Below are 16267 nucleotides of genomic sequence, written 5' to 3'. Positions count from 1 at the left end.
CTGCTTCAGGCCCAGGGACCAGGCCTGGCCCTCAATTATTATAAGGTAGGGCACCGGATTCAGGGCCATGAGGGGGAGGGGGAGAGAGTGTAAGAACCCACAGAGCACTACACTAACCAATACTACTGGGAAAGATCCAGAGAGTTAGCAATGGAGAGGGGGAAGGAGACAAGAAGGAGGAGAGAGGTCCAAGGACCTAGGGATCCGTGGCCCATAGTGTACAGCACCTGTGTGGCAGTGGGAAGGTGTCATGCCGGCCTCTGCCTTCCTGATACCTGGAAATCTGAGCAGGAGGCTGGATTATGGAGTGATGCCCTGTGGATCTGCAAGGACTATGTGCCGGGCCAGCTGGAGGCTCTGCAGGAAGAGTAGGAGCGGGAGGCTACCAAGAAAGGGGCCAGATATGACGCCGGGAGGCAGCAAGTGTCAGCAGGGCTGGAGGGTGGGTCACAAGGTATGCACCGGATAGGCCACGCTGCCCAGCCTGTTCTGGTCACGTGTACTCTCATCTTAGGGGCATGGAGGGGCTCGTGGACCAAGCTCGCCAGTGGGAGCAGGCTGGGGAGTATAGCCGTGCTGTCAACTGCTACCTCAAGGTGTGGGACTCAGGCAGCAGCAGCCTGGTGGAAAAGTGCTGGATGAAGGTGAGGCGGGCCACACCCTTTTTGGCCATCTACTTCCCAGACTGCTCTCACAGCCAGCATTCCTCCTCAGACATTGCTTTTTCCTCCTGGGCCTCTCATTTTCACTCAGGCAGCAACGTTCCTGCTGAGTGCTTGCTAGATGCTAGAGCCAGAACTTTGAAAACTGTAAAAAGGGATCTAAGGCAGAACCCCTAACAGCCTGAAGTTGGGGGAAGTTGGACCACTGTGGCTCAACTAATTGAGAAGCTCGGTGAAAACTAAAGGATGTGACTTGAAGTGGAGTTCAGAGGAGGGTGAAGTCTCGACTGAGAGGGAGGGAGGCTTAGTGAGGGAGGGGGTAGACCTGGGACCAGAGCTGGAAGGGCAAATCCAGAGGCCAGAACTGGGGCCAGATGGAAGCCAGGAAGAAAGCAGAGGCTCCTCCTCTACATAGAAGCTCCTGAAAAGAAGAATCTAGCCAGTGAAGCCAAGTCAGTAGGTTTCATCAATTCCTAAGCATATATATAATCACATATTATTTTCTTAGAAATTGGGTTGCATGTGAAGTTCTTTTTAAAGATTTTATTTATTTATTTGACACACAGAGAGAGATAACAAGTAGGCAGAGAGGCAGGCAGAGAGAGAGGTGGAAGCAGGCTCCCTGCTGAGAAGAGAGCCCGATGCGGGGCTCGATCCCAGGACCCTGAGATCATGACCCAAACCGAAGGCAGAGGGTTAACGCAGTGAGCCACCCAGGAGCCCCTGAATGTGAAGTTTTAAATGATGTATCTGGGGTACGTGGGTGACTTGGTGGGTAAAGCATCTGACTCTGAATTTTCGGCTCAGCACATGATCTCAGGGTTGTGAGATCAAGTTCTGCATTGGGCTCTGCACTGGTTGCAGAATCTGCCTTAGATTCGCTCTTCTTCTCCCGCTGCCCCTCCCCACTCATGCTGTCTGAAACAAAAAATAACAAAAAATAAGTAAATGATGCATCTTTGATTCCAAGAAATATGGTATTAGGAGTTTGAGGGGGATATGGAGTCGGCGCCGCCGATCCCAGGTCTGAAGGTCTACTTCCACCTGGCAGCTTCCAAGGGGGCTGTGGCCAGAGTGAGTCACGTGACATGACTCCCTCCTCTGAGACCCCACCCCAGGAAGCTGTAGGTGGGGTTTGGAGCCCCAAACCTGGCTTCAGGGCCCCTTCCTCGCATTCCATCCCTTTGCAGGACACCAAATATCCCTTCACCCTCCGTTCCCCACCTCCAGCACACGAGTGGTCTTTCTAGGTGGAGATCAATTATTGCCCCTTTATTTAGAGAAATTACAGACCCATTCCCACCCTCCCTCCCTCCAGGTAGAGAGGCCTTGAAGCTCTTTGACTGCTGAGGGTGCAGGTATCGGAGGCAGTGGCTGAGCAGGAAAGAAGCCAGAAAAGGGGCAGGTCAGTGAAATCTTGAACCAGACAGTAAATAATGGGGATGAATCTCTTCTCATCTTTCAGCTTCAGGCCTCTAAACTTGGCCTGTTTGGGAGTATTTTGTGTGTGGTCCCTAGGAGACATGTTTTTTTTGGGGGGGGGTCATTTTAATATTTACAAGAAATAAATCAGCAGAACAAGATTATATCAGATAGGCTGTGTAGAGTAGCTGCGGCTTATAAAACATACCAGTAATTTGTACCTGGTGAGTATAAAGAAAACCAAGGCAGGATTCAGATGTCTTTACAACCAAGGGAGTACACAGGGCATCAACAAATTAGAGGACAAAAAAATTCACATTTTCTACATTAAAAAAAAAAAAATTTACAGATCTCACAAATGTCTTTGAAGACAAAGAAAAAGCCAAAAGACAAAGAAAAAGTCCTCTGAAGGGTGGGAAAGAAGAAGAAATCTGAAACGGAATTCTAAATGTAAAAAGAGTTTTACTTCACAAGACCAATTTTCTTGGCTTCTGTTTCATATATCAACAATCTCCACATTTTGACTATAAAAACTTCTGCTTCTTCATCAAGTACCATGGCAACATTCTAGGAGATGTGTTTTGAGTAGCCCTTGCAATCTTTAGACAGACCTTGTCTGAGCCTCTCCCTAGGGGAGCTGTGTTTGAGTCTCTTCTTAACGGGACTGTGATGGGTTCTCGCAGAGGGACTGAGATGGGTTTTGCCACGCCAACTGTACTGGTCCCTTTCAAAGTGGCTCTGTTGGCTCTGCTCAGAAGGACTGTGTCTGTTCCTCTCAGAGAGATTGCGTCCACTTCTTTCAGAGGGACTACAGTGAGTTCTCTCTGAGAAACTGCGACCTCTCCTCTCAGAGGTCCTGTGCTGTCTTCTCTCAAAAGGACTGTGTCCTCTCACCTCTAAGGGACTGTGATGAGTTCTCTGAAAGAGATTGCGACTGCTCCTCTCAAGGGGAATATGACATCTCCTCTCAGAGGGACTGCGACATCTCCTCTCAGAGGGACTCTGATGGCTCCTCTCAGAGGGACTCTGATGGCTCCTCTCTGAGGGACTGTGATGGCTCCTTTCAGAGGGACTTCGATGGCTCCTCTGAGAAGGACTTTGATGGCTCCTCTCAGAGGGACTGTAATGTCTCTTCCAAGGAAGACTCTGATGGCTCCTCTTGGAGGGACTGAGATAACTCTTTAGGGAAGGATTTTGATGGCTCCTCTCAGAGGGACTGTGATGGCTCTTTAGAGAAGGACTTCGAAGGCTCCTCTCAGAGAGACCGTGATGGCTCTTTAGGGACGGACTTAGGTGGCTCCTCTCAGAGGGACTGTGATATCTCTTCCGAGGAAGACTTTGGTGGCTCCTCTCAGAGGGACTGTAATGGCTCTTCCAAGGAAGACTCTGATGGCTCCTCTCGGAGGGACTGTGATAGCTCCTTAGGGAAGGACTTTGATGGCTCCTCTCAGAGGGACTGTGATGTCTCTTTAGAGAAGGACTTTGAAGGCTCCTCTCAGAGAGACCGTGATGGCTCTTTACGGAAAGACTTCGGTAGCTCCTCTCAGAGGGACTGTGATGTCTCTTCCGAGGAAGACGTCGGTGGCTCCTCTCAGAGGGACTGTAATGGCTCTTCTGAAGAAGGCTTCGGTGGCTCCTCTCAGAGGGACCGTGATGGCTCTTTACGGAAGGACTTCGGTGGCTCCTCTCAGAGGGACCATGATGGCTCTTCCGAGGAAGACTTCGGTGGCTCCTCTTAGAGGGACTGTGATGGCTCATCTGAAGGCGGCTTTGGTGGATCCTCTCAGAGGGACCATGATGTCTCTTTAGAGAAGGACTTCGAAGGCTCCTCTCAGAGAGACCGTGATGGCTCTTTACGGAAAGACTTCGGTAGCTCCTCTCAGAGGGACTGTGATGTCTCTTTAGAGAAGAACTTTGATGGCTCCTCTCAGAGGGTCTGTGATGGCTCCTTTCAGAGGAATTACATGGGGTTCTCTCCCTTAAGAAGCTATGGTGGTTTTGCTTCTTGGGTGTGAGTTTCTCTTTAAGGTGACTGTGTGAGGTTCTCTTAAGTGAACCATGTAGATTTCTCCCTCTGACTTGAACTTTGGTTCCTATTTTGGAGCTCTTGGACTCCTGGCTAGAGATTTCACATCTGTAGGAGTTTTTCTTACCTTTGCTGCTATTGTCGTTTTGAAGAATAACCACAGTCTGTCCGACTGAAGTGGTTTTGAAAATAGCACTTCTTTGGGAAACCATGGGCTTGGGTAGTTGGGTATGTTTAAGTTGGAAAGAGCTACCTCTTTTTGGTTGATGAGTTGATCTGAATTGCTGTATTTCTTCCCATAACATCTTCTCCTTCTTAGTGGTGATGTCTGTTGGCTTTAGCTTAGCAACTGACATCCTCTCTCTTTTGATATCTCTCGATGAGGAATAATCTCTGGCTTTTTGTTTTGGATCGTGGTTTTTGCTTGAACACAAATGGTCTGGCCTTGACCTGTCCTCAGGCTTCTGTCCAGCAAAACCCATAATTCTGTGTGCCGTCTGGAATGCTTTCTTTAGACCTTGAAAAAGCAGTGGAATGAATTTGGGTTGGGAGGGTTTCTTAGATTGTCTTTTTGAAGAGGCAGTAGTTGTCTGAGATGCTCCATTCCTCTTCCTTCTTAACTGGGCTGGTAAATCCCGAGGACGACTCCGTATTGTGGTTCTACCATTTGTATAGAACTCTGTGTTTTGTGTCCTGCCTCCCATAGTGATTCTTTTCTTTGGGTATTTTGAACTACGGGTCTTTTTGGTTCTCCTTTTAGACCATTTTTCATCCTGATGGCTTTCAGAGTCACTCTCTGGTAGAGAGTGAACTTGAGTAAACTCATAGCGCCCTGGCCCTCCAACTGTCATCTTTCCTGCTAGGGCAGGGATCCTATACTGTCTTTGCCTGATGTGGACTTGTACAGGAGCAGGAGATGGGGAAGATACAGACTGGAAATCCATTGTAGAAGTAGGACTCTTGGAAGCTCGAGTGTAGACTTTAGCTTTCCTTAGTGATGGTGATATAGAACTCCTTGATGTGATGGATCTGTCTCTTCTGTGATGCTTTGGGACTTGGGATCTTTTCCTAGTTCGCATCCTAAAGCCAAGATGCAACCTAATCTCTCCGTGGTCTTTGGGAGTGCTTACAAGGTGGAGCTGTGGGTAGATAAGAAGGTAAGGCCGCAACGTGCCCTGTAATTTATGACAGCAATTAAGTCCTACACATCGGCCACACTGTAGGCGCATAGGGTATTTTAAAACCAGACCTGAAGTTAGAGGTGGAGGTACATGGGGGAGTATTTGACTCCTTAACAGTTTTGCTGCTACTTTTAGCTTCAGATCTTGTAGCAACTGGAACTGTTCTGACAAGTCAGTCTTGGCCTGGGGAAGATAACTTGGCTCGAGACAGTGTTGGGACTCAAAAATCCTTGTCTGTGAACTCTGTGAGTTCTCACTCTCTTCCATTGGAACAGAATCTTTCCTAGTGAAAAGTGTATGGAAGGAAGACTCTAAATTTACTGGGACAGGAGGCTGGCCCTCTGTACACGAAACAGGCACGTGCTGAATGACTTCCTGGGATATATCACTAAGCTTCGAACTTTTCTTTATTTTTGCGCTAGCCCCAGAGTATTGCTGTATTATGGAGGACATGGAGCTACGTGTCCACATCCTTAAGGCTATTCTTTGTTCGTGACCATGATATGAAGTGTGTCTCTGAATGTAGTTTCTGGACACTGAAGTCCGAGAAATAATACTTCGACTCTTCTCTAGCAGACTCTTGGAAAGTTGCATCAGTTCCGCAGGAACCCCAAATAAATTCTGAATAGATTGACAGATATCTGCAGTGGCTCTTCCCGTTAAAGGTGTTTGAGAACAAAGGTTCCTTTCCATAGTGGTGCCCAAGACATTCCCTAACACTAGCATATTGGAGAGATATCTTCTGGGTAGTCGCTGTCTCCAGGAGTGATTCTCCCAGACATTCTGTTGTCTGCTCAAGACAGACCAGTTAAGGCCTCTTTGAGTTCCTGATCCTGACTGGAAGGTCCTAGATGGTGATCTCCAGCTTTGCAGTGGATGTTGGGATAGGCGCTGGAGTGAATTCTCTAGCTTCCCCACCGGCTTCTTATCAGTCCTCTTAAATATGACACCCACTCCTGGGATCTCAAAATGTGGGGTTTCTACAATGTTAGCTGTCTTATCAGAGGGTTGATTGTGAAGAGACAAGGGAAGGGTTGAAGTTTGTATCATAGCAGAGTCTAGAAAGTATTCTTCAGACTGCAAAATATCTGTCCCAAAGTTTTTTATATCCAAGGCCCCTGACACTTCTGGCATCTCCAAATCACAAAGGCTTCCTAATTCAGATGCTTCGGCAGAGCTTGAGATGAGCGAGTTTGAGGAGTTCTGTAGAAATCTAGAGAAATAATTCCCTATTTGTAACTCCTCTGTTGAAATAAAATCCTCAGATGCCCTCTTCTGATATACCTGTACTAGATTCAAATCCTCACATTGCATGATTTGAGGAGGCCCTATATTTATCCCCATTACTTTCCCAGCCTGAAGCCCTTGTTCATGAGTGAACACTGTAGATTCCTGCAAAGTAAATGCTAGCTGTGAGAGTGATTCTGAAGATTTCTCTTCAGTATTTGGCCTCAGAGTTAGTTCTACAGGTTCTTCCATTTCTTGAAGGTGTGGCCTTGGGAAGAAATCCAAACAATCTATTACTTCAGTAGCTGATCCTAAGGAGACTCCTAGTGGTTCTACAATCTGAGGAATTGGTAGTGGTGCTAATTCCTCAGAATTTACAGTTTGAAGTGGTGGCCCTGGGATTAACACAGTCTTTACAATTTGAAACCCTGTGGACTTCGTTATATCCAAAATTTGGTGGCTTGGCTCTGTGGTTAATTCCTTTGATTTTACACTTTGCAACCATAGCCCTGAGGTAGACTCGGAAGGTCTCACATCTTGTACTTTTGGAGTCAGTTTAACGAAGTCTACCATTTGAGAGGTTCCCCCTGGTGTTAATGCTACAGAAGTTACAACCTGAAGTGGTGGCCCAGGAGTCACTTTCCCATATTCAACAAACTTGGGGGGGCTTACTGAGGTTATTCCTATTGGTTGAGCAGCTTGAAGCTGTGTCTTTGTAGATCCTGTGACTTGATCTAGCGGCTTTGGACTAATCCTCATAAACTCTGTAATTTGACCCTGTAGTCCTGGAGCTATCTGTGAATATTTCATACTTTGATTCTGTGACTGTGTCAGCCCCATTGGTCCATCCCCTTGCTGCCATGTCTCAGATGTGAGCTCTACAGATTCTGCATGTCCTGTAACTTGACCTCTTTGCCTTGGGGACAAATCTAAAGAGTCCCCCCTTTGAAGCCATTGCTTAGAGGTTGAAGCCACAGATTCCGGAACTCGATATCTTAGCCTTGGTGTCATCTCTGAAGATTCTGGGACGTGATGTAATGACTTTGTAGTCAGTGCTTCTGATTCTTCCCTTCGCAGTCTTTTCTTGGAGATCACCTCCACAAAGGGAGGATTGGGCCTTGGAGCGCTCTCTGTATATCCAGTGGTTTTACTTATTGGCTTTGGGGTCATGCCAAAGGGAGGATTGGGCCTTGGAGCGCTCTCTGTATATCCAGTGGTTTTACTTATTGGCTTTGGGGTCATGCCAAGGAGTTCCTTCTCTGTTGGCCTTGCCTTGGAGGTCAACCCCATAGTTTCTGTAGTGTGATGCTTGGGCTTTGGTGCCATCTCTTCAGATCCTGTAACTTCCTGCACTGACCTTGTATGTGATTCCCCCAAGTCCTTAACTTGAGGCCATGACTGAGAGAGCAACTCTAGTGTTTCTGGGATTTTCTTTAAGGTTAATTCCAAGGATTCAGAGCCTTGATTCCTTAGCACGTGAGTCAGATCATCAGATTCTGGTACTTGAAGATCTAGCCTTAGAGGCATTCCTGGAGATTCCATGGTTTTACTTGTTGACTTTGGGGTCAACCCCATAGAGTTTTCTACAGTTTCATTGCCTTGATGTGCCAACCTTTCTGTGGTATGATAAACTGGTACTGAAATCAAATTTACAGACTTGGAGACTTGATGCTTTGGTGTTGGGATCACCAAATTCACAGATTTAGGGACTTGAGGCTTTGGTGTTGGGATCATCTCTGCACCTTCTACAAATTGATGCCCTGGCCTAGGGATTATCTCAGAGGAGTCTGTGATTTGATAGCTCCTCTTTGGAGTTAGTTCCTCAGATTTTGTTCTTTGAAGCAGTGACCCCGATAGTAACTCTACAGATTTTATATCTTGTTGCAGAGATGCTGAAGACAATTTCACATGTTTTATACTTTGCAACTTTGCTTCTGGAGGAAACTCCAAAGGTTTCTCACCCTGTCGTTGTGATTCTGGAGACAAATTTGAAAATTTAACACTACTCAACATGGGTCCTGGTATGAACTTCTTAGTTGGCTCTGGTGCCAACACTATTGATTTCATACCGTGCCATCCTGAAGTCAGCTCTTGGCAATTCATACCTTGCTGTTGGGACCCTGGTGTCAACTCTACAGATTTCCCATCTTGAAAACATAGTTCCGGTGCAAAGACCTCAGAATTAACACTTGGGGACCTTAGGCATGATGGAAACCCTGAAGAATTAGCACCTTGAGGCTGTAGCTGTAGGTTTGACTTCAAAGATGTCACATCTTGAGAACATGGCTCTGATTCAAACACCACAGATTTCTGCCCGAGGCAAGAAATCAAATCCTTCGAATTCACATCTTGAGGTTGTGGCCCTGGTTTCAACTCCAGAGATTTCACATCTTGAAAACACAACTTTGGTGCAAACACCACAGATCTCTCACTATGCTGCCTGAGGTGTGAGGGCAGCTCCCCAGAATTCATACCTTGAGGATGTGGCCCTGGATTTAACTCCACAGATTTCACTTTTGTAAAACATGGCTCTAGTGCAAACATCTCACACTTCAAGTCCTGCAGCTTAGAGCCTGAAGCCAGTTTCACAGAATTTCCACCACAAGACACTGGCTCTTTGTTCATCTTCACAGACCTTACATCTTCAAGCAGTGGCTTTGGTAAAAATAACACAGATTTCCTGCCATGCAGTGAAGAGCCTAAAGTGAACACTGGGTGCATAACTTGTTGCTGTGACCCACAGTGGTTCTCCAAAAACTGTATTTCTGGAAACTTTGTCCCTGGAATTAACTCAGAAGCTTTCACACCTTGCAAATGTGGTCCAGCGTTGAACAGAATAGATTTTGTACCTTGATATTCTGACGTAGGATTCAATTCAGAGGGTTTCATGCCTTGCATCTGTGGGTCTGGATTAAACTTTATAGCATTTATGCATTGAAGTTCTGACCCAAAATTCAAATCAGAAGAATTCACGCCTTGCAGCTGTGGGCCACAGTTTAATTCTTGTGATGTTATACCTTGAAACTTTGTCCCTGGACTAAATTCATGTTTCACATTTTGTAAATGTTGCACAGGGTTGAACATAAGAGATTTCATACCTAGAACTTCTGACCCCAGATTCAAATCAAAAGATCCCATACCTTGACATTTAACCCCTGAAGTCAACTCAAAAGATTGTATACCTTGCAAAGGTGGCCCGAGTTCAGACCCCATAGAATTAGCACATTGTAACTTTGGCTCTGGATCCAACTCAAAAGAATTTACACACTTCATCTGTGGCCCAGGGTTGCGTTCCATGGGTGCTACAGCAAGAAACTTTGACCCTGGAATCAATTCGGATTTTAAATCTTGTACATGTGGTTCAGCGCTGAACACCATAGATGTCTCACTTGGATTCTTGGATCCCGGATTCACCTGAGATCCTGTACCTTGACATTTTGTCCCTGGAATCAATTCAAAGTACTGTACGCCTTGCAAAGGTGGCCCAGGTTTGCACCCCATAGAATTTGCACATTGTAATTTTGGCTCTGGATTCAACTTAGAAGAATTTATACACTTCATCTGTGGCTCAGGGTCGCATTCCATAGGTGCTATAGCAAGAAACTTTGACCCTGGAATCAATTCAGATTTCAAATCTTGCGAAGGTGGATCAAGGTTGAACACCACAGTCGTCTCCCTTGGGATCTCTGAACTCAACTCAGAAGACTTTGTACCTTGACGTTTTGAAACTGAAGTTAATTCAGAAGGGTTTATACCTTGCAAGGGTGGCTCAGATTTGCATCCAACAGAATTTACACACTGAAGTTTTGGTTTTGAAATAAATGCAGAAGAATTCACATCTTGCAAAGGTGGCCCAGGGCAGAACACCTGGGATTTTATACCTCGAGACTCTGATCCAGAATTCAACTCAGATTTTACCCTGTTCAGTTGTGGTCCAGTACTGAATGGCCTAACATTTATACACTGAAGCTGTGGGGCTAGATTAAATTCAGAGGATTTCCCACCTTGTAATTTAGGCTGATGCTTCGTTTCCAGAAATTGCTCATATGGAAGCTTCCTGTCTGTGCACAACTCGGGTTTTATCTCTTGTAACTGTGGCCCAGGATTGAACTTGAAAGATGACATACCTTGAGGCCTTGATCCCTGGCATAACTCAGAAGATTTAACATCTTGCCACTGTTGCTCAGGATTGGATTCCTTAGATTTCACATCTTGGGGCTTTGTCTCTTTGCACAATTCTGAAGATTTTATATGTTGCAAATGTAGTCCAGGGTTGTATACCACAAATTTCACACTTTGAAGCTCTGGCCATGGTTTCAACTTAAAAGACTTCTCTTCTTGCCGCGGCTTCCCAGCATTGAACTCGGAAGATATCACATTGCAAATCTTTGATTCCAAAGCTAACTCAGAGGGTTTTGTGACCTGGAGTTCTAGGTCATGGTTGACCTTTGTGGTGTTCATTATTTGAAGCTTTACAGACTCAGGAGATTTTGCACCTTGCAACTTCGCCCCAGGGCTGAATTTCAGAGATTTCAGGGCTTGAATGTGTGATCCTGGTGTCGACATAGGCAATTTCCTATTTTGTAACTGTGGGACTGACTCAAACCCCAAAGATTTCACATCTTGGGTCTTTGCACCTAGAGTCAATTCAAGAGGTTTCATGTCTTGCCACGTGGGTCTGGTAAGGAGCTCCACATGTTCTCCATTTTGAAGCTTTGTTTTTGGCGTTAACTCAGAAGATGGTACACCTTGTAACTGCAGAACAGGTTTTAACTCAACAGATTTCAAATCTTGGAGTCTGCACTCTAGCATCAAGTCAGATTTCTCACCTTGTCTCTGAGGTCCAGGGTTGAACTCCACAGATTTCACACCTTGAAGCTTCCTCATCTGAATTAAATCAGATTTCCCACCTTGTAGCTTTGGACCGTGGTTGAACTCAGAGGGTTTCCCTTCTTGAAGTTTTGACCCTGGGATCACTTCAGAAGATCTCATACCTTGCAAGTGTGATCTAGAACCAAACCCTGCTGATTTTTTATCTTGAAGCTTTATACCCATGATCAACTCAGAACATTTCACATCTTGTAACTGTGGGCCTGCTTTCACACCTGAAAACTTCCTCTCCAGGATCAAATCAGAAGATTTCTCACCTTGTAACTTTGGATTAGCTTTCAGTTCTGCAGATTTCACACCTGGAAGCTTTTCCCTTGGGATCAGTTGTGAAGATATCACATCCTTCAAGTGTGGTCCAGACTTAAAATTCAGAGATTTTACATCTTGAAGCTTTATACCCATGACCAATCTAGAAGATGCCCCATCTTCCAACTGTGGGCCTGACTTGAAATCCACAGACTTCACTTTTTGAAGCTTTGTCCCCTGTATCAATTCAGAAGATTTCACACGTCTCAGCTGTGGCCCAGGTTTGACATTCACAGACTCCATATCTTGAATCTTTGTTTCTGAAATTGATTTAGAACTTTTCACTCCTTGAAACTGTGGGTCAGGGTTGAACACCAATTGCACATTTTGAAGCTTTGATCCAAGGGTCAGGTCAGAAGATTTCACAACTTGCACCTGGGGACTGGGGCAGCTTTCTTTATGTTTTACATTTTGAAGCTTTGTCTTTGAGGTCCTTTCAGAAGAATTCACATGTTGTAACAATGGCCCAAGGTTGAAATCTGTACATTTGGTACCTTGAATCTTTGTCCCTGTGATCAATGTAGAAAATGTTATACCTTTCAACTGTGAACTTGGATTTAACTCAGTAAATGTCTTATCTTGGGACTTTACCTCAGGTGACAACTTAGAAGGTTTTAGATCATGCCACTGTGACCCAGAGTTGAAATTCTCAGATTTCACACCTTGAAGCTTTGTCTGAAGAGTCAATTCAGATGACTTCATGCTTGTCAAGTGTAGTGGGGAGTTCAATTCTATAGTTGTATTGCTTTGTAATTGTGACCTTTGGCTTAATACGCCAGATTTCACACCAGGAAGCTGTGAATCTTCCATAAGCACCAGAGACTTCACACGTTGAAGCTGTGCTCCTGGGGATGAATGTAAGGGTTTCGCTTCTTGAAGCTTTGATTTTGCAGTCAATTTAGATTTCCCATCATGCATGCAAAGCCTAGATTTCAGTGGCATAAATTTTATATCACAGAGCTTTGACCCTGAAGTCAGCTCACATGATTTCACACTTCTAACCTGTAGACAAGGTGTCAAATCACAGTCCTGAAGCTTATGTTCCTGGAGTGATGCTGAAGATTGCGTATCTTGGAGCTTTGGCCTTGGAGTTAACGCAGATGACTTTCTATCTCTTAACTGTATCAAAGGTTTCAACCCTAGAGACTTGACACCTTGAGACTGTAACCCTATAGACTTCACACCTTGGAAATCAGGTCCTGGTATCCACTGGATACACCTCATTCTTTCCAGCTGTGGCTCTTTTTTGAGCTCAGTAGTTTTTACATCTCGAAGCTGTGGCTCTGAGGTTGATGCCAAAAGCTTCCCTTTGTGCAGCTGTGTTCCTGGGAGCACCCCAGGGATTTTCATGTTCTGCAACTGTGGCCCAAGGTTGAACTCTGTATATGTCGCACCTTGAGTTTTTGACCCTAGAGTCAATTCAGATGACTTCACATCTCTTAACTGTGTCAAAGATCTCAACCCTAGGGATTTAACACCTTGAGACTGTGACCTGAGATTTAACTCTACAGATTTCACAGCTTGGAACTTAGGTCCTGGTATCCACTGAATGCATCTCATACTTTCAAGCAGTGGCTCTTGTTTTAACTCAACGGTTTTTACACAAAGCTGTGGCTCTGAAGCAAACTCTGAGACTTCAATTTGGTGCAATGGTGACCCTGGGGTCAACTTAGGAGACTTTATGCTTTGCAACTGTGGTTCAAGTGGATCAGGCTTGAATTCTTTAGGTTTTAAACCTTGAATATTTGATTCTGGAGTCAAGTCTGATTTCATACTTTTAAACTGTAACTCAAAATTGAGGTCTACTAGTTTTTTACCTTTAAATTTTAGCTCTGGAAGTAACTCCAAAGACAGCTTATCGTCCGACATAGCCCCTCTCTTCACCTGCTCTGAATTCACACATTGCTGCTTTGGTGAGATTACAGATATCGTGCCATCCTGTTCTGGCCCAGAAGTTAAATTCATGAGTGCTGTCTCTTGAAACTGTTGCCTTGGGGCAAAATCCATAGTTTTTACTCCTTGAGACTTTGATCTTCTGGTCACTTTCACAGATTTTACTTCCTGCTTGTTTAGCCTTGGGGTCCACTTTACAGATTGTACACATTGCGGCTCTGAATCTGGAGTTTCCTCTACAGATTTTAAACTTTGATGCTTGAAACACGGGGTACTGTCGACAAATTTACTCTCTTGGATTTGTGGCTCTAAAGTCAGTTCCTTGGGTTTCACACCTTGCAGTTCAGACCCTTGGAGTAATGGCCCTGGTGCAAAAGGCACAGATTTCTCACTTTCAATTTTCAATTCCACAGTTTGCACATCTTGCATTTGTGTTCTTTGGACCAACTCCACAGCTTTGGAGTCTTGAATTCTTGCATGCAGAATCAAGTCAGAAGTTGTACCTTGAAGCTTGGTATCTTTGGTACTTTTCACAGGTTTGACATAGTCTATCCATGGCACTGCAGTTATCTCCATAGATTTCTCACCTTCCAGCTGTGGACTAGGGGTTGGCAAAGTAGATTTCGTACCTTTTGGACCCTGTCCTGTAGTTAAGACCACAGATTTCACATCTTTCAGCTCCGAGGTCAACAACTCAGATTTTACACCTTGAAGTTTTGAGTCTGGGGTCAGCTCCATTGGTTTCATACCCCCCACACCTGGCCCTCGGATCAATTCAGAAGATTTTATACCTTGTAACTTTGTTCTTCTAGCCAACTCAGAATAGTTTACACTTGGCAACTGTAACTCAGGAGTCAACCCCATAGATATTGCATCTGGTTTCTCTGGCTGAGAGACAATTCGATAAGAAATGTTACCTTCCAAGTTGGACATTTGGTCCCTCCCTAAATTTTTTACACCTTGAAACTGTGTCTCTGGTACTAGCATATCAGGCTTGACCACTTGCTTTTGAGGTCCTGGGGACAACCCCACAGATCTTACTCCTTGCATCTTTGGGTTTGGGGTCAACTCAAAAAATTTCACATGTTGTAGTTGTGGCCCTGAGTTTAACTCTGAAGTTTTCACACCTTGAGGTTGCGTTCCTGATGTCCGATCACAAAATTTGACATCTTGTAACCATGGCCCTGGGGTAAGCCCCACCTGTTTTATATCTTGAAGCCTTGGAGATGTCTTTGCTAATTTAGAATCTTGAAATGCTAATTCTGGAGTCATCTCCACAGAATTTACACCATTAAACACTGATCCTGGGGTTTGCTCCCCAAATTTGACAACTTGAAGTTTTGGCCCTGAAGTCAATTCAGAAAATTTGACATCTTGCTGCCTTGGCCCTAGGTGCAGTTCCTGAGACTGCACACCTTGAAACTGTAGTTCTGAGGTCAACTTCATAGACTGCGTGCTGTGAAACTGTGATCCTTCAATAGACGGAAGAGTTTTCATATTTTCACTCAAGAGCCCTTGGCTTAATGGCAAAGGTGATTCTGTTACAAATCCCAAGGATTGTATATCTTGAACCTGTGTTCCCGGTATACATTGCACATGTTTCAAACCTTGATGCTTTGGTTCTAAGGTCAGATCAGAAAATCTGACATCTTGCAAGCGTGGTCCTGAGTTTTGTTCCACAGATTTCATACCTTGAGTTTCTGGTTCTGGAGACAATTGTACGGACATAACACTTTGATGCTTTAGCCCTGGGGTAAAGTCTGACAATTTGATTTTTTGCACTGGGGAACCTGGGGTCAGTGCATCAGATTTCACACTATGATGTGGGGACTCTGAGATGAAATCTACAGGCTTTTCTCCTTGAAAAGGTGGTCCTGGAGGTAAATTTGAAAATCTGACACTTTGCAAATGTGGCCCTGGGATCAATTTCACATCCTGAAGCTGTGCCGCCTTAGTCAATTCCTCTGATATTATATGTTGTAGTATTGGTTCTTGTACCAGCTTCTCAGATTCTACCATTCCAGTAGTAGCTGGCTGTTGGATTAAATTAACATATTCCACGTCTTGTAATTGTGGCTCTGGATGCAGCTGCATAGACTTTACTCCCTGGAACTGTGGCTCTGGGGTCAACTCCAGAACATGTCGTTTTGGTCCTGTGATAAATTGCTTAGATCCCACCACTACTGGGGATGACACAGGGGTTAACTTCACAGATTTCAAATTTTGCATTAGTGGCTCTGATTTCTCATATTGCATTTGTGGTCCCAAAGTCAATTCCAGGGATCCTTTTACTGAATATGGTGGTACTGGCATTGTCTCCTGGATATTTTCAACTTGAGACAATGCCAACCCATAAGGTTCTGTGTTTTCGTATTCTGACCTTAGGGGTACCTCTGAAGGCTCAGTAACTTGAAGGTGTGGCTTTAGAGTCATTCCCGTAGATTCTATAACTTGACCTGTTGGTTTTGGTGTTAATGCCACTTGGCGCAAAGTCCCAGAAAACAGCTGTGCAGTTTCTGTGTCTTGATGGCCTGGCCCCAGAGTCATCTCTGAAAAATTCTGAAAACATGGCCTGGGCATCATCGCAGGAGTTCCTGTGACTTGCTGTGGGATTAACTTCACAGATTCCTCCTCTTGTGGCCGGGTCTCAGAAGCTAACT

General features: G+C 44.9%; 2 protein-coding genes across 2 annotated transcripts; both read right to left on the bottom strand.

The window, feature by feature from the left end:
• Positions 1 to 2651: 2651 nt before the first annotated feature.
• On the bottom strand, positions 2652 to 4936 carry LOC123926567 (uncharacterized protein C2orf16-like). The gene is made up of 2 exons (XM_045980526.1): positions 4904 to 4936; positions 2652 to 3935 (listed from the first exon to the last, which is right to left on the bottom strand). The coding sequence occupies exons 1-2, from the start codon at positions 4934 to 4936 to the stop codon at positions 2652 to 2654; spliced, it is 1317 nt and encodes a 438-aa protein (XP_045836482.1).
• Positions 4937 to 6754: 1818 nt separating this feature from the next.
• On the bottom strand, positions 6755 to 16208 carry LOC123926566. The gene is made up of 2 exons (XM_045980524.1): positions 9536 to 16208; positions 6755 to 6786 (listed from the first exon to the last, which is right to left on the bottom strand). Exons 1-2 carry the CDS (start codon positions 16188 to 16190, stop codon positions 6755 to 6757), a joined length of 6687 nt encoding a protein of 2228 aa, XP_045836480.1. The 5' UTR covers positions 16191 to 16208.
• Positions 16209 to 16267: the final 59 nt, after the last annotated feature.

The sequence above is a fragment of the Meles meles genome, chromosome 16, assembly GCF_922984935.1.
Source record: "Meles meles chromosome 16, mMelMel3.1 paternal haplotype, whole genome shotgun sequence".
Taxonomy (NCBI): domain Eukaryota; kingdom Metazoa; phylum Chordata; class Mammalia; order Carnivora; family Mustelidae; genus Meles; species Meles meles.
Note: the sequence above shows the minus strand (reverse complement) of the source record. Positions and strands in the feature narration are given on the sequence as shown.

Coding starts and splice junctions, on each gene's coding strand:
- LOC123926567 (XM_045980526.1), bottom strand. CDS start 4,936: ATGAGTTTACTCAAGTTCACTCTCTACCAGAGA. Junction 3,936..4,903: donor AGTTCACTCTCTACCAGAGA/GTGACTCTGAAA, acceptor CTTTCCGTAAAG/AGCCATCACGGTCTCTCTGA.
- LOC123926566 (XM_045980524.1), bottom strand. CDS start 16,190: ATGATGCCCAGGCCATGTTTTCAGAATTTTTCAGAGATGACTCTGGGG. Junction 6,787..9,535: donor TCCAGGGACAAAGTTTCAAG/GTATAACATCAC, acceptor TTTCTTCCCAAG/GCCACACCTTCAAGAAATGG.